The 18934-nt window shown below is 42.1% G+C and overlaps 1 protein-coding gene across 3 annotated transcripts in view; it reads right to left on the minus strand.

The window, feature by feature from the left end:
• LOC127801036 (ubiquitin domain-containing protein DSK2a-like) overlaps nt 1-18403 on the minus strand; it is a 39457-nt gene extending 21054 nt beyond the window's left edge. For 2 of the 3 annotated variants that reach the window (XM_052335830.1, XM_052335829.1), the window contains exon 1: nt 17846-18403. In XM_052335830.1, the coding sequence (XP_052191790.1) occupies nt 17846-18080 (235 nt within the window). In that variant the 5' untranslated portion in view covers nt 18081-18403. The remainder of the gene's footprint in view (nt 1-17845) is intronic. The other variant, XM_052335828.1, reaches the window with a different exon arrangement.
• Nucleotides 18404-18934: the final 531 nt, after the last annotated feature.

Genomic DNA, 18934 nt, shown 5'->3' on the forward strand with positions numbered 1-18934 from the left:
TCTACCTCAGGTTCACTGCTCCAATTACCTATAGGTAAGCTAGGACTTACTGCCTGACCTCCCACATACTTCTTCAATAGACACACATGAAATACCAGATGAATTTGAGATGAATTTGAAAATTCTCCGACAATTGAAGCTTATAGGCCACCTTACCCAATTCAGCTATGATGGGAAAAGGCCCATAGTACCTCAAACTTAGCATGGTAACTTGCTTTGTTGTCAGTGCCATGACCTGTGAGGGTCTTATCTTCAAGTAAACTTCTTCTCCCACTACAAATTCTCTCACTCCTACCCTTGTCTACCTATTGCTTCATTTTGTTTTGGGTTGTAGCCAAATCTCGTTTGAGCTGCTAGAGAACCTCCTGTCTTTGCTGGAGGAAGAGGTGGGCATCTACTACCACCACATTGGTGAACTCTTGGGTCACTAGTAGTAGAAGGGGCTTGTACCCAAACAATGCTTCAAAAGGTGACATCTTGATGGAGCTGTGGTGGCTGGAGTTGTGCCACCACTGGCTAAACCAACCACTTATGCCAAACCTTAGGCTACTAGAAACTTAGACATCTTAGATAGTTTCCCAAGCACTAATTGACTCTCTCCACCTGCCCATCAATTTGAGGATGGTAAGTGGATGACATGCTAAGCTTTGACCCGATAGACTTCAGTAGTGTTTGCCAGAAGAGGCTGGTGAACACCTCATCCCGATCAGAAATAATAGTTCTAAGAAACCCATGCAACTTGATGACCTGGTCAAGGAACACCCTAGCAACTTCCTGGATGGTGTAAGGATGAGATAGGCTTAGGAAGTGAGCAAACTTCGTAAACCTATCAACCACCACAAGTATACAATCCTTACCTTCTGACCTGGGCAGCCTTCAATAAAATCCATGGACACACTCTCCCAAGCTTGTCTGAAAATGTCTAGGGGTTGCAACAACCCAAGGGTGGCCATTGTTTCATACTTGCACCTCTTGCAAGTGTCACAAGGCATCACAAATCAAACCACTGCTTCTTTCAATTTGGGCCAAAAGAAAAGTTGTCTCACCTTGTGGTATGTGTTTTGAATCCCTGAATGTCCTCCTAATAGGGATTTGTCTAGGGTCTAGAGTATCTTCTCCTTAACAGCTTGGCAGTCTCCAATTACTATCCTACCCTTATACCTGAGCACTCCATTCTTCAATGTATACCCCTTTTTGTTGGTAGGATCCAAAACCAACTACTCCAAAAGTCCCTTAATCTACTCTTATCTGAGTCATAGTTGCTAACCACCTCTTGGTACCAACCCGGTATCAATGCAGTAATGGTTGTTGTCTCCCCCTTTTCTTGACATCTAGATAAGGCATCCGCCACCACATTTTCCCTCCCTTTCTTATAATGTATGGTATAATCAAGGCCCATCAATTTAGCCATCCCTCCCTTCTGTAGTTGAGTGTGAAGTTTATGTTGTAATAGAAACTTCAAACTTTGGTAGTCGATCTTGATCACAAATTGGCCCCCTTCAAGGTAGTTGTTGATCCACTTCCCGCTTCACACACTAGCACTCAACCCTCAAGAAATGACATAAGAATCCTCACATAACAAACAAAAATAGGATAGAACAGAGAAACAACACAAACACACAAAGAACACCGGGTTTTATCATGTTTCAAATCACCTTGAATAGGTAGATCCTACATCCAGACTGTCAAGGCTTCAGGCTTCCACTATCTTGAATGTAAAAGGGTTACAATTGCATTGCACTCACAGCTCTATAAACCGAGCTATTCTCACCGAGATTACAAAGGCTAACCACTAGTCTTTTCTCTCACACAACGCTCACTTCAAGATACAATGAAATTTGTGGAAAGAAAAGAACACCCCGGCCCTCTATTTATAGAACATAGGGGCAAGAAATACAAGGAAACAGATATAGAAAACTAACTAACCGGTAGTTACCTTATATGGCAGTTACCGTTACATAACACCTAATCTCTTCTAGAAACTGACCTTTAATTGCTTCCTTCCTCATATTCTTTTTGACTGCTAAGCCATAAGACTAATCTTAGCAAAACACTTTAACATTAGTGTCTCCACTTTTCTACTGTCATTAGCACATCTACAAATTCTTTCACATATATGCTCAACCCTGCATGCCTAGGAGCCAATGCCTGACTTAGGAGGCTATAGGTCTACCTTCCTGCATTAAAACAACCCCAACTCCAATGTCACACACATTAGTTTCTATCACAAAAGTCTTGTTGAAGTCCAGAAATCCCAATATCGAGGCTTCACTCATGGCCTACTTCAACTGTTCAAAGGCTGCCTCAACTTGTGGCCCTCGTTTGAACCCTTCCTTCTTCAGCAATTGTGTTAGTGGCCTACTTATGACTCCATAATTCCTCACGAATCTCCTATAGTACCCTGTTAAGCCTAAGAATCCCCTTAAGGCTTTGAGGGTGGTAGGCCTTGGCCACGACTGTCAACTACATAGCTGCCACCTTCTTAGGGTATGTACTAACCCCTTGGCCAGAAAAGATGTACCCTAGGTACTCCACCTGTCTTTGAGCAAATAAGCACTTTGACCTCTTAATATACAATTGGTTGACTTTGAGGATCTCAAAGGTAACATTTAGGTGTGTTAGGTGTTGGTCAAAAGTGTGGCTATACACCAGTATATCATCAAAGAATACAAGGATAAAATTTCTTAGATGTGGCTCAAAATTTTGGTTCATTAGGAACTAAAAAGTAGCTAGAGCGATGGTAAGGCCAAAAGGCATAACTAGGAACTCGTAATGGCCTTGGTGGGTTCGAAATGCAGTTTTTGGTATGTCTTGTGGGCTCATTTGTTAAACCGGGGAGCACTGGAATTCTTTCTTAGACAGATTTAGAAAACACTCAATCACACACACTCGCGAATTGAATAGATAGAACAGAATTCAACAATAACAAGACAGATATGAAAATAGGCAGCAATGTAAATCAAACCACAAGAAGACACCAATCTTTATCCTAGTTCAGATCATTCCTTAGAATGATCCTACATCCAACCTTCAAACACCCTAAACAGCAGCCTTTCTCTTATTAGAAAATGATCCATACAACAGAATTCTACCCGAGTACAATCTTGAACTCTCACATGAGATTACAAAGGACTATCAAACTCTCTAGCCTTTTCTCTCAAACGTACAAAATTGCACTCACTGTATATTATGTGCCAAACGACCACCCTCTACCCCTTATTTTTAGACTAAATGGGCGGATATATCTATACAATATAACCGGTTTTAGATATTAATGGGTTCCCCCCCCCCCCCCCCCCGAAAAACTAATATGAAATTACAATTGGAATAAAACCGCCTATCTAATTTAGCCGCTTGACACTTTGACTGTTCACCCGAATCCAAGACTTACTCGAGGCAAACCTTTAACATCATTCTAATCTGGTGATAGCTTGCTCTTAGGTCAAGTTTGGAAAAAATGGTGGCATTCCTATATTCATCTAAGAGGTCCTCAATGAGAGGAATTAGGAATTTATCTTTGATTGTCATGGCGTTTAACTAGCAATAATCCACACAGAAACATCATGTTCTGTCTTTCTTTTTCACTAATAACACTGGGGATGCAAAGGGACTGTGGCTGGGTTGAAATAGAGAGTGTTGTAGCATTTCTTTGACCATCATCTCTATTTCTATTTTATGGACTGGGGGGTATCGATAGGCTCTGCCATTGAAAGGCTCAAAATTGGGTTTTAGGCTAATGGAGTGATCGTGGGTTCTGGGAGTAGGGGTGTGCAATCGGTTATAACCGAACCGACCCAACCGAAAATCATGAACCAAACCGAACTGACCGACTAACCCCAATAAACTGAACTAATCGAAACCTAAACCGTGATAACCAAACCAAACCGAAAACTAAACTAGAACACAAAATAACCTGTTATAAATTGAGAGCACTGGCAACCTTTAATCCTCTCAAGAAACCAATCAAATACCACCCAACACACTCTCAATCACTCTCAACTCACCGATCAACACACCACAACACAAACAAATAATAAAGAACATAATTTAAACAAGAGCAGGACAAGTTCATCTATTGGAAGGCCAAGGCTTTGATGGATGAAGGTTAAAGTATACTCAACACAATGGTGGAGATTTGTTAAAATGTTGTCTAGAGTATAGGTTAATAAGATCAGTTATAGCAGTGTGTTTTGAGGGTCATTGAAGATTTTAGATAGAAGTTGTAACCCAAATTGTAATTAGTGATAGTTGGAGGGGTTAAACAATAAATATTTTAAAGTCTTCATTGGGATATCCGCCCACTATTATAAATAGAGGGAAAGGGGTAGCAATTGATGCAGAGTGTTCTCATTTTCTGTTTTTGTCGAGTGTTTGTGTATTCTCTGAGAGAAAGGTTGTGTGATTAGAATATAGCTTTGTAATCTTGAAGAGAATAATGTGGGTGTACTCGACCAAGGAAGCACTATTGTTCTGATCGGTTTCTAAATAAATCAAGACTGCACTTGGGGTGTTTGAAGGCTAGATGTAGGGTCGCTTTAAGCAATCTAAACCAGGATATATCTTGCGCCTACTATTTGGTTTGAGGTTTGATTGTTTTCTGGTTTTCATTCATTTAAATTCTGTTCTTGTTTTCTGTTTATTGTTTATGTTGGTTGGATTGATTTCGAGTGAGGAGTTGAGAGAATTGGCATCAGGAAACATTGATTGAGTTGTCAAAAGAGCTCCTAATCATAACATAACCAAGAGACCCAACATTAGTTCAGCCTTGGCTGTTGCCGTCGGCCGGTGATTCCGATGATTGGAACTGATCATTGGATTCCCCCAACCCCGGTGACCCACATACCCAAAAATCAAAAGCATCTAATGGTTGGATTTTAATAGATCTAGGTTTCAAACTTTGAATGTAAAAGAGAAGTACCCGAAAAACTTACCGAAAAACCATCGACGTCATCTTCATGTTCGTCTTCATCTTCGCCATCGGCAACGGCAAGGGATGGTGGAGGAAGAGAGAAGGGACGAAGAGATGAGGCAATGTTGCCGACCAGTGCCTGATCTACGAAGCCTTGAAGAGCCTTCATCTTCGTCTTCACCATCGACGACGGCGAGGGATGGTGGAGGGACAGAAAAGGGACGAAGAGATGAGGTAGTGCAGCTGACCAGTGCCTGATCTATAAAGACTCAAAGAGAAGAAAGGATGAAATAGAGAGAGAGAGAGAGAGAGGGGCGAAGAGAAGACAGTAGACAAACACATGGGGTGTCGCGCCCGCATGGGGGGGTGCACAGTCCAGTTCGGGTGGGGGGTTATTGCTACACGATTCGGTTCGATTTTTTGGTTATTTTTACCAAAATAACTGAACCGAACTGAATAACCGATTTTTAGGAAAAGGGATAACTAAACCGAACCGAACCGAACCGCTCCTTCTGCAAAATCGAACCGAACCGATCGAATTTGTCAGTTCAATTCGGTTAGTTCAGTTTACCCGAACTTTTGCTCACCCCTATTTGCGAGGGGGTAAGGCTGTAGGTTTCCTGAAAAGATCCTCATATTGAACTAAAAGTATATTGAATAGGTCAAGTTGGTTTACTACCCAATGCTTCTGAGGTTGGCTACTGACAACCAACACCAACTCACTCCTTGCCTTCTAATCCTCCTCTTCTTCCAATGCTTGGATAGAGAAGAGTTGGGCCACCTGAGTCATCTTCTTCTGCTTGATGATCTTTTATAGGCATTTCCCTGTAATCATCTCACACATTCTCACTTCTTTGTTGTCCACAAGGGTCATTCTCTCCCTCCTTCTCAAATGTCACCTCCATCCTATTAAAATCGAAGCATATAGGACTCACATGTTTCATCCAATCCACCCCCAAAACCACATCGCAAACCCCCAATTTGAGCAGCCTGAGATCTATCTGAAAGGCCTCCCCCTGCATCTCCCAACAGAAGCTTACACAAGTTGATATGCTCACTACCTTGTTCCCATTTGCCACGATTACCGTGAGGGGTTGAGTGTTGATTAGGGAGCACTTCAACCTCTTGGCAATTCCTTCGTCTAAGAAATTGTGGGTGTTCCCACTATCAATGAGAATCATCAGTCTACTCTCCTCCACCTTTCCTTCAACCTTATGTCAAGTGCAGCCTGGTAGGGGTGAACTTCTCAGTTCTTAGAGAATTCATGCGGTAGAGAATTGACGGAGAGGGAGAGAGAGAAAGAATTTTGAGGGAGGGAAAGAGAACTTTAGAGAGAATGAGAGTGTGTGAATTTGGAATCAATCTATTCATGCGTTTGTCGTGAGCGATCAGCCTTTTATACTGATCACTTACAATTTGAATATGAAAGGAGCTTCCCCCTCTTTATTACTCCCGCCCTATAACTATCGCTACATGTGCAGTTAGTTACTCTCCTAAACTAGCTTTTACAACATGAAATTAAGGGTAGTTAGGGAATTTAGGAGTGGTCCGTGACAAATTACCCTCCCCTTGAAAAATTTCTTGTTCTCAAGAAATATAGAGTAGACTTGCAGCGCTCGGAAACTGTTTGAGAAGTTCTGGAAGGTATTCCCAAGTGTTGTCTCATTAGGCAGCTGGCTCCATTTAACTAACACTTGCATTAGGGCAATCCCGTGTTTGTGGATTACTCTTTTGTCCAAGATAGCTTCTGGTTCCTTTGGTAATTCTGGACCTGGACTCCTGGTAGGTAGGTAGGAACTAGTAGGCTGGTTGTCCACACCTCTCTTGAGCAATGATACGTGAAAGACCGGATGAATGAGAGATCCCTCCGGTAGTTGGAACTAGTAAGCAACCTTTCCCAACTTTGTTGTTATAGCGAATGGACCATAGTACCTTGGGCTCAATTTAGTAGTGGGCTCTCCAGTCACCGCCCGCACCTACATCGGTCTCAACTTTATGTACACTGGCTCTCCTACCGAAAACTCCCTCTCGCTTTGCCCTTTGTCAGCTTGTTGCTTCATTCGGTTTCTTGCCATAGCTAAGTCTTTTTTTAACTGTTGAAGAATTTCTTGTCACTGCTGAAGGTAGTCATCTACCGCTGCTACTTTAACAGACTCAGGGGGCACTAGTAGAAAGGGGGGTTTATATCCAAAAAGAGCTTCAAATGGTGATCTTCGTATGGAGATGTGGTAGCTAGAATTATACCACCACTAGACTAAAGCCAGCCACTTGTACCACTACTTCGGCAGTTCAAAATTGAGGCACCTCACGTAATTTTCCAAACATTGGTTAACCATTTCCGTCTGTCCATCCGTTTGAGGATGGTAGGCTGATGACATGCTAAGTTTGGTCCCCATATTCTTCTAGAGAGCCTACCAGAACAAGCTAGTAAATACCTTGTCACGATCAGAAATAATGGTCTTTGGAACCCCGTGCAACTTAATAACCTAGTCCAAGAATACTCTAGCGACCTCTTGGGTAGTGTAAGGGTGGGATAGCACTATGAAATGGGCAAATTTTGTGAACCGATCAACCACTACCATTATGTAGTTCTTTCCTTCAGACTTGGGGAGCCCTTCCACAAAGTCCATGGATAGGCTCTCCCATGCTTGACCTGGAATTTCTAAAGGTTGTAGGAGTCCTGGTGTGGCCACTGTTTCGTATTTGCACCGTTTGCAAGCATCACACCCCATAACGAACTGAACCACTGTTTCCTTCAACTTCAGCCAGAAGAAAAGTTGCTTGACCTTGATGTAGGTGCTCCAATATCATTTTCATCAATTCATCAAGCTCATAGCTACTTGCCACTTCTTGATACCATTCTGGTATGGCTGCTAACATGGCAGTGGTCTCACCCTCCTCCATACAGCGTGATAGAGCGTCTGCCACTATATTGTCTTTCCATTTTTTATATTGTATGGTATAATCAAGCCCCATCAATTTAGCCATACCCTTTTTCTGTAATTGTGTGTGAAGTCTTTGCTGCAACAAGTATTTGAGGCTTTGATGGTCAATTTTGATCACAAACTGACCTCCTTCCAAGTAGTGTCTCCATTTTTCCACTGCTAATAAGATTGCCACAAACTCCTTTTCGTAAATACTTAGCCCTTCATGTTGTGGGGATAAAGCTTGGCTGAGGAATGCTATGGGCCTTCCCTCTTGCATCAGTACCGCCCCTACCCCATTATCACAAGCATCCGTTTCAACCACAAACGCTTTGTTGAAATCCGACAATTCCAACACGGGTGCCTCACTCATGGCCTTCTTCAGCTACTCAAACACTGCCTCAGCTTTCAGCCCCCACTTGAATGCATCTTTCTTTAACAATTGAGTTAGTGGTCGACTTATTATACTGTACCCTTTCACAAATCGTCAGTAGTAACCTGTTAACTCGAGGAAGCCCCTTAAGGACTTAAGATTTGCAAGTCTTAGCCACTCTTGCATAGCTGCCACTTTGTTGGGATCAGTGTCGACCCCATCTCCAGAAATAACATACCCCAGATATTCTACTTGTTTTTGTGCAAATGAACACTTCGACTTTTTAATATACAATTGGTTGACTCTAAGGATCTCAAAAGTAGCCCTTAGGTGTGTAATGTGTTGGTTAAAGTCTCGGCTATATACCAATATATCATCAAAAAACACAAGCATAAAGGTGCGAAGGTGCGGTTCTAAGATTTGGTTCATTAAGGATTGGAATGTAGCTGGTGCATTGGTGAGGCCAGAGGACATTACCAAAAATTTGTAATGGCCTTGATGGGTACGAAAGGCAGTTTTATGGGTATCGTTTGGGCTTCATTCTAATCTGATGATAGCCAGCTCGAAGGTCTAGTTTAGAAAAAATAGTGGCCCCCTTCAATTCATCCAAAAGATCCTCAATAAGTGGAATGGGAAATTTGTCTTTGACAATCATGGCGTTTAGTTGTCAATAATCCACACAAAAACACCACGAACCATCTTTTTTTTTAACCAACACCACCAAGGACGTGAAGGGGCTATGGCTAGGCTGGACTAGAGAATTTTGTAGCATTTCTTTGATCATTTTCTCTATTTTTGTTTTCTGGGCTGGGGGGCAACGATAGGCTCGAGAATTGCAAGGTTCGGATTAGGGTTTAAGGTTAATGGTGTGGTCATGGTTTCGGGATGGAGGTAGGGTGGTGGGCTCCTTAAACAGATTCTCATATTCAACCAACAGTAAATCTAATGAGTCAAGTTGCCTTACCTCCTAAGTAGTTGGATGCGGGCTGCTTACCACCACCATCAGATCACCTTGCTCTTTGGGCTCCTCTTCTCCTCCTTCTACCACTTGGATAGAAAAAAGCTGAGTCACCCTGCCCATTCTGCATTTGAATAATTTGTCTATGATCATTTTACACATGCCCACCTCCTTGCTTCCCACTAGCGTCAATCTTCTCCCATCCTTCTCAAAAGTGACTTCCATCTTATTAAAATCGAAACATATAGGACTCACATGCTTCATCCAGTTCACTCTCAAGACTATATCACAGCCTCCCAATTTGAGCAGCCTAAGATCTGTCTCAAAGCTTTCCCTTGTATAGTCCAGCAAAAACCTGCACAAGCTGATTGGCTAACCACTTTACTTCCATTAGCTGCAGTTACTGCAAACGGCTGAGTGTTAATTAATGAACACTTTAGTCTCTTAGTTGTTCCTTCATTTATAAAGTTGTGGGTGCTTCCACTGTCTATGAGAATCATAAGCTTGCAATCCCCCACTCTTCCTTCCACTTTAATAATCTTGTTATTAGCTAAACCCCTCAGGGCATGCAGCGAAATCTCACCACTGTCTTCCTCTCCTTCTTCCTGAGCCTCCAGTACTTCTTCTTCTTCTTCCAAGCACTCCTCCTCTCCTTCCAACAACAGCAGTTGTTTCCGACATTGATGGCCTGGAAAGTACCTATCCCCGCACTTATAGCAGAGGTTGGCTTGTCTCCTCTGCTCTATCAGTTTCTCCCCTTGAGCTATGGGGGCTGGGTGGAAGTGAATTTCGCATTCCTTGTATTCCCTTCCAATTGTCTCTGATCGGAGCACTTCCAATGGGAGTTAACACATTGTGTGTTCCTCCCCTACTCGCCAACCGTTGCTTCTTCATAAGCGCCTCCACTGCAAACTCATGCAATTGGGCACTATCAATAGCATGCTTAAGAGTCTGGGGCTGTTGCACCTTAACCATAGGCTTCAATTCTTCATTTAGACCGCTGATAAAACTAGAGACAAAATAAGCCTCCATGAGGTAAGGATTATGGTTAAGCATCAATGCCTTCAACTCTTCAAACCTCCTTTGGTACTCGACCACCGATCCACTTTGCCTAATCTTGTTAAATTCGAACCACGTCAGTCATTCCCCTTTCTCCAAACCGCTCGCAGAGTTCTGTTGCAAACTCTGCCCAGTGACACTCTTCCTTTGTCTTCGCCCATCCTTGGTACCAATCATCCCCGGCATCGTTTAGGTAGGCCGCAGCCATGGTTACCTTCTGGTCCTTCGGAATCCCAAACCACTCGAAGGCTCTCTCACATCGCCTAATCCACCAACGCGGTGTATTCCCATCAAACATGGGGATATTCAATTTTGGCATTGGTATTCCCGAATGCCCAAGGGTACCAGTTCCTACTACCCTCCGGCCGATCGCGTAATCTCCTATATCCCCTGGCTCCTCCCCAACCTTCAAGGCTACCGGCCTCCTCTGGCTCATTCCGTAGATAGGAAGAATCGAATCCACCCTATCCCGAGAAGGAAAATCTAGAGAGAGACTTACCGATTGTTGTCGTGCAAACATTACCATGAATCCTTGAAGCTGCTCACGGATTTATGTTCCTACCTCTTCCCTGATCTGATTGACCGCCCCATCCAGTTTGCAGTCAATGGAAACGATCGCCTCGTGGTTACGATTTGATCCTAATTCGAGTTGATCTACTCGTGCCTGCAAGTCCGAGACCGTGGATCCGAATTGGTGTAATTGCGCCTCCATGTTCTTCATCCTTGTGCCGTCTGCCATATCCAAATCAGTCCGCAGCTAAATTGGCCTGGATCGCTCTGATACCAAATTGTCAGGAGCAGCCTGGTAGCGGTGAACTTCTCAGTTCTTAGAGAATTCACGCGGGAGAGAATTGACGAAGAGGGGGAGAGAGAGAATTTTGAGGGAGGGAAAGAGAACTTTAGAGAGAACGAGAGTGTTTGAATTTGGAATCAATCTATTCATGGGTTTGCCGTGAGCGATCAACCTTTTATACTGATCACTTACAATTTGAATATGAAATGAGCTTCCCACTCTTTATTACTCCTGCCCTATAACTACTGCTACATGTGCGGTTAGTTACTATCCTAAACTAGCTTATACAACAGGAAATTAAGGGTAGTTAGGGAATTTAGGAGTGGTCCATGACACCTTAATGATTTTATTATTGGCCAACCCCCTCAAAGCAGGAAAGGAGATGTTATGACCCTAGGAGCAATAGAAGGGCATCATTGTAATAGGGTTGCAATAGTTTGTTAGGATATTTTTTTCCTTTTTTGTCTTGTAGCTTAGGTGGTTAGAGAGCCTTGTCTGGTAGCTAAAGTGAGGCTATATATATATATATTGCCTCAGTTGTAGGAAGAAGGTAGGATGAGAATGAATTGAATATTCTCTCTCTCTCTCTCTCTCTCTCTCTCTCTCTCTCTCTCTCGCTCGGTGATCTCCTCCCTCATCTTCTTGTTGTTCTCTCCCTCCCAACTAGTGAACTAAAACGCGGCCTAGGCGAAGCCAAGGCGCTAGGCGGCCGTTGGCCGCCGCGATTATGGCCAAATCGGCCACCTTAGGCGCCAGCCCGGCTAATCAGTACCAGGCAACGCCTAGACGGCTAAAGCGGACGCCTAGCCGCGTAACCGCTTGGCCGATTATGGCCAAATCGGCCACCTTAGGGTTTTGTTTCCCCTTACCCGTTACCCCTTCTCTCTCGTCGATTTCTCATTCTCTCTCGCGCGCACCGCCACCGACAATCTGTTGCGAGTCACCGTCATCGTCGCCTCTCTCGTGCTCGCACGCAGCCACCATCTCTTGCAATTGTAGAGTTGTTGTCGCCGCCGTCTCGTGCTCGCATGCTGTCGCCTCTCTCATGCTTGCTCGCGCATCTTCCTCACTCACCCTACGCCTCCTCTGGTAAGTAGTAAGCAGCAACAGCAGCAGCGTTGTTGCTGCTTGCTGTTGCCTCTCTCGTGCTCGCACGCCGCCACCATCTCTTGCGTTGCTGGTTCTTGATCTTCTTCCTTCGCCGAGTGTTTTTGTTGCAGCTGCTTGCTGTTGTTGTTGGTTGTAATTTGTTGCTTGTATTTTGTTGAGTTGTTCTTCCTCCACCAAGTGTTATATTTTGTTATTGTTGTATTTTGTTATTATGTCTTTATTTGATTCTATTATTTTTAATGCCTATAAATTGTGTTTCACAAAGTCTAAACTCTAAATTTAATAATCTATATTAATATTTCATAATCTTTGTTTAATTTATATGTGTATTTGGAAGAATATGAATTTTAATTTATATGTACATTTAGAATAATATGAATTTTAATTTAAAAAATAGTAGTTTTTCTAGGCCCTGCCTAGGCGACCTAGGCGCTAGGCCTCAGCCTAGCGCCCGACTAACGCCTAGCGCGTTTTAGAACACTGCTCCCAACTGATCTCTCCCCCAAATTCTTCTCTTAATATTCTCAATCTTCCTTTCATACCCTAGCTCATCTCTAAGGGTGTGGCAGTTGGTATCAAAGCAGTCCATCCTTGGTTGTGGTTTTGATTCGAGTTGAAGACCAATGAAATTAATTTCGGTGATTAAGGCCTAGATCGAGGAGGCTAAAGGCGATTCTATTAATTCCAACGAGACAGAGTCACATAGCATATCAGGGCAAATTGTGGCGGTTGTTCCCTAGAGGCTTGATCCAAGTCACTACATAAAAGGCGACTCAGCCCAGACAATTCCAGTGGCCTGGTGAATTCAACGAAATCAGGAGTTCTAACAATTGAACAAGCCAACTTCCAAAAACGATCCAAGCAAAGCACTAGAATTCCATCAAATCCTATTAACTATTCAACGAGCAGGGTTGGTGAATTCAGGCCTAAGGGAGAGAGAAGCTAATTCCGGTGGTTCCAAAGCTATTGGACGGTGATTGGGCGGTAGCTGTTCCTTGGATGCTAATGTCCGACAACTATCGACGATCCCTATGTGATTTGAGTTCCAACAATCTAGGCCACGATTTTCGGCAACCCAGGCCAATTCAAGGAGCTACCATCTATCGATGGTCCTCGACCAATCGTTAAGATTGCAGTGAGTAAGGAATCGATTCCTTCAAGTTGGTCGGAAATTACAGTCGAATCGGACCAAAAGATTTTCAGCCGTAGAATCCATTACGACTAGCTCTTCCAAACGCTGAAGTAGATTCAGCAGATTTGGAACCATTTCTTTAGAGGCTGAACTGAGCCTATGATCCACAGCCATTGAATCTCATAATTGATTCTGACACACAAGGAATGGAGTGTTGGCTTGAATCTAAAGGAGAAGCAGGGGATTGGCTCGCGACTAAGACTCCAGTGGTCGTTTTGCCTCAAACAATCTCCCTATTACCCTTTCTCAAATATCTCGCGGCAACTCACATGGTCATTTAGAGGTGACAAACAAAGGTGGAATGAGTGTTGTTGGAAGCCTTGGTCGCACAAATGGAGTTGGTGGTTCTATTCCTGGGAGTCTTCCAACCTATGCTACAATTGGTAACCGGGGTGCTATTTCAAGAATGGGAGTATCTCCAATTCTTGGAAATGCAGGATCTCAAATTATAGGTTCAATGGGAAACATAGTCGGTGGGGGCAATAGTGGGAGGAACATGAGCTCTAGTGAGGTTGTTGGGGTAGCAGATGTAAAGAAACCATTTGATCTTTTTGCAAAAGAAGTTCATGTAAAAGAAGTTCATGTAGAGGGATATTCCAACAAATACAAGGAAAAAAGAGTTGCTGAATTATTTGTATGGAATCAAGAGGTTATGACTGAAAATTCAAACAATATAAAGGAAGTTGGGGTCACAGTTAGCCAACCTTCTGTACATGATGCACTAACCCACATTGAAGAAACTGTGGTGGGAAAAATTCGTTAAGGACAACAATCAGCAAAATTTCAGTTGTTCACTTTGACCAACAAAGAGTGATTGATTTTGGTTGGGTTCCAATCAAGGTGTACATGAGAACTACTGCAAATTTGCTACGCATACAGAGAATTTTCAAAATTTCTCCATCCAAGCTGTGAAAAAGAAGGAAAAAAGCAGATAGGAAGCTATGGAGGTTTGACATTTCTTGGGGACAAGAAATGTTTTAAGGCAGAGGGAATTGTGATGACTCTAGGAGCAATAGAAGAGCATCATTGAAATAGGATTGCAATAGTTTGTTGGGATATTTTTTCCCTTTTTGTCTTGTAGCTTAGGTGGTTAGAGAGCCTTGTCTAGTAGCTAAAGTGAGGCTATATATACATTGCCTCAGCTATAGGAAGAAGGCAAGATGAGCATGAATTGAATATTATCTCTCTCTCTCTCTCTCTCTCTCTCTCTCTCTCTCTCGGTGATCTCCTCCCTCATCTTCTTGTTGTTCTCTCCCTCCCAACTAATCTCTCCCCCAAGTTCTTCTCTTAATATTCTCGATCTTCCTTTCATACCCTAACTCATCTCTAAGGGTGTGATACAAGATTTCTCCATTATCTTCCTCCCCTTCTTCAAGAATCTCAAACATCTCCTCCTCTTCAACATTTTCCTCCTCCCCTTCCAATAGAAGCAATTGCTTCTTGCACTGGTGCCCGGGAAAATATCTATCCCCACACTTGCAGCATAGTCCAACCTACCTCCTCTACTCCATTAGTCTATCCCCTTGTGTTTTAGGAGTCAGTAGAGGTAAGCTCCTAACTCCCTGCACCCCTCTAATAGCTTCCCTTCCCTAGTTATTCCCCACAAGGGTCAACACATTGTGTGTTCCACCCCTATTCATCAGTCTTTGCTTCCTCATTAATGCTTCCACTATCAACTCATGTAACCTAGCATTCTTTGTTACATGCTTGAGAGTTTTGGGTTACAGTACTTTCACCATGGGCCTTAACTCCTCATTCAACCTACTTATGAAACTAGAGACAAAATAAGTCTCAGTGAGATACGAGTTATGGTTGAGCATCAGTGTTTTTACCTCTTTAAACCTACATTGGTATTCCAACACAAATCCCCCTTGTCAGATCTTGCTGAATTCCTCCACCACATCAGTCATTCCCCTGTCCCTGAATCTCTCACACAATTCTTCTACAAATTCAACCCACTAGCATCCCTCCTTCACCTTGGACCATCCCCAGTACCAATCATCTCCTGCATGGTAGGTCGCAACCAGGACCACCCTATGTTGCTCTGAAACCCTATACCAATCAAACATTCTTTCACACCTTCTAATCTACCATCTGGGGGTGTTTCCATCAAACATGGGGATATCCAATTTTGGCATAGGAATCCCTGGGTGGTTATGCATCCTACCTTCTTCCTACTACATTTTCTCCCACTTCCACCGGATCATCTCCAATTTCGGAGGTTCCCGACCTCTTCTGACTCATCCCTTGTCCAGGGAGAATCAAATCAAACCTTTCTCTAGGAAGAAAATTAGGGGATAGCCTTACCGAATGTTGTCGTGCAAACATGACCATAAATCCTTGCAGTTGCTCCCTGATCTGAATTCCCACCTCTTCACAGATCTAAGTGACCTCCTCTCGAATGTGAGTGATCACTCCATCGAGCTTCCGATCGATGGAAATGATTGCCTCATGGTTACGATTGGATCCGAGCTCCAATTGATCCATCCTCGCCTGCAGATCCACCACTATAGAGCCAAATTGTTGCAGCTGCATCTCCATGTTCTTCATACGCGTCCCCTCCACCATTTGCCTGAATTCACCACGATTGAAGTTGGCTAGGATCGGCTTTGATACCAAATTGTCAAAGCTTAGAAATCTGACAATGGATTCTCAATAATTCCTTAAGAATTCTGAGAATTAAAAAAAATATGATAACAAGATAAGAGAGAGAGAGAGAGTTAAAGGGAGAGAATTCCAGAAGGAAACTATTCTCATTCATGCCTTTCATCGGGTGAGATCAGTCCTTATTTATACTGATCTCCCCACAATCAAATGGGAGTGTTCCGGCCAAAACATAACAGCCTAACTAACTCACACCAACTTGCATGAAGCATGTGCAATTTGGTTACACCCTTTCCCCCCTTATTTCCCCAAATTACAAATTCAATTTTTAGGCAGTAGTAGTACATGACAATTCCATGTCTCCCTACTTAATAAGTCTATCAAGGCCAATGTGGCAAGTCAGGCACTTGCTCCTCACTTCAATGAAGAAATAGAAGCAGTAGCACCAGCGGCCATTTTGGATAAACAGATCATCTACAAGCACGGAGCTCCCATAACCCAAGTGTTGGTCAAGTAGTCCTCTTTACACCCTAACAACAATACCTGGGAATACTTACTTGATCTTTTCAAACAATTTCCCAGCTCTGCCAATTTAGTTAGCATTTTTTAAAGACAATAAATATTTTAGGGGGGGGAAGAAGTTGTCATGTACCTAGACCGTGGGTTATTACATTGAGGGTAGTTATAGCTATAAGGGAGTTGTACCTTGTGTATGCATTACAAGTTGTACTTGGAATTGGGTAACCGTTTTTGGCGCCCATTCCTTGCTATGGATCAATATATAAGATCTGACCCAACCTATTTTCAAATCATCCAATACAACTGAAGTGATGTGATCTCTCTCTCTCTCGATCCTTCCTTCCCCAATTCTCAAATTCTCTTCCTTCTCCCTCTCATTTTCCCCACCAAATTCTCTTCTAAATAGTTGAGAATTCTCTGTCAGATCTGGGATCTAACAAAATTATCCAACAAACTTCCTTGCATCAAGCCCTCCAACAAATTCTATGCACACAAGGTAGCACTAATAATTCACAACCATCACAATTCATCACTTCCACAAAGAAAGCAATAGAGTTCAAACAAAATCAAAAGGAAAAACTTCCAAGTTCCATGGCCATATACATGATGACGTAACACCATAACTCAGTTCCAAAATTCCTTGTGAACTCATTGGAGATTCATAAGAAAGATATTTAAGCTATACATTCCCTCTTACCTCCTCCATATTTGCATTGTATGTAGTACATCAGTAACAGAAAGTAAAAATTGAATGATACGTAATCACTGGATAAAACACAGGTACAACACATTCAGTTCATAATTTGTGTCCCCATGCACATGTTCATTCCATGTCTTTGATAGCCTCCCCGAGATTCTAACAAACTTTATTCTATTTATATAAACATATATATATTCACATACTGGCCTTCAAATCAACATGCAGTGTAAATTTCTGTGATTAGGATAAAATATGACTTTCCAGTGAATTTATGTTGGGACAAAAAAGCAGGTGCTTAAAATTCCATAATTTCATGTCTCCAAGTTATTTGATAGCGATGGCACGAATTACATTTACGTGAAATCCTCAAAGATTTTCGTAGCAAGAAAAACAGAGAAAGAAAGAAATCCTCAAACATTCTTACGAACATATGATTCCATGATTCCATCCATCCAATGCAGTATGTTTGGAACAACACTAGCACGTAATATCCGATAAATACAAGAAAAATGTTTTAATGGTCAAATCTCCCCACGTCAATCCCCATTTACCAGTGATTATTGAGCTCGGGATTTTAACCGATGATAAAACTTAAGGTCAAAATCACAACCGCGTGTGAACGGCAAGAAAATATCATTCTACAAACAATCGCAAAAGCAATAAAATCCAACAAAAACAAAATAAAGAAGATAGTCAAAACGCACCGTAGCTAGCTAGGGTTTGGTTGTCCTTCAAGATCCGACCCTTGTAAATCAACCTCTGCTGATCAGCCGGGACGTCACAGTTCTGCGCAATAACAGCTTTAAACCCCTCAATCGTCGCATCAAGGCTGGTCCGCACTGAGAATTTCGATCCGTTAGAGCATCGAATATTAAGAGCCACTTCTTTGCCACCGCCAACGCCCAAGCTTGATTCGGCTGCCTCACCTTCCGCACCCATTCCAGAGATCAACTCGGGAAACGAAAAAGAACAGATCGATCAAAAAGGGCCACAAAAACCCTAAACCTAGAGAAGATCAGAGGTCCTCCCCAGTACGACAAGAACAACAAAATTCTACAAATATATATATATATATATTATTCAATACAGAGAAAACGTAAAGCGAGAGAGAGAGAGAGAGAGAGAGAGAGAGAGAGAAGCAAATTAAACAAATAATGAGAGGAAGAATATTATAAAGAATTCCGAGAAAAAGGTCAAAAAGGAGAAGAACAAGGGCGGAATGGAATTTGCGTAATTGCGCGTGTATTTCTATTTCCTCTCCAACGCATGATTTGAATTGATTTGTCCGAGCGACCAAAAGAAAATAAAATGGGGATCGCCTCGCATATTCCAATGGGACTAGCCATTTCTCCTACCCCCCTAATGGCATTCTACCACGTGTAAATGGTGGGGACATATATGTCAATTCGGCAATGGAAATTTTAATCCTCCTCCTCCTCCCCTTATAAAACTATATTCCTGAATGATCTTGTAGCTTATATAATAATCAGAAATAATTAGCTAATATTTTATAAAATAATTATTTTATTAAATATGATAACATTTGTTTGATAAAATAATTAAATTAAATATTAGATATAATAGTGTTAATCTTATTTGATAAAATAATTAAATTAAATATCAGATATAATAATATTAATCTTATGAGTTAATTAAAATATTTAATAAGATAATTAATTACTTTAAAATTTTATTTGATTTAGAAGATGTAGATAACCCCTAAAGAGTCTTGATAAAAGACTATTTTTATTATTATAAATAGGAATTTAATCATCTCCCTACTTAATACAGAA

The sequence above is a fragment of the Diospyros lotus genome, chromosome 5 (genome assembly GCF_014633365.1).
Source record: "Diospyros lotus cultivar Yz01 chromosome 5, ASM1463336v1, whole genome shotgun sequence".
NCBI classification, from domain to species: domain Eukaryota; kingdom Viridiplantae; phylum Streptophyta; class Magnoliopsida; order Ericales; family Ebenaceae; genus Diospyros; species Diospyros lotus.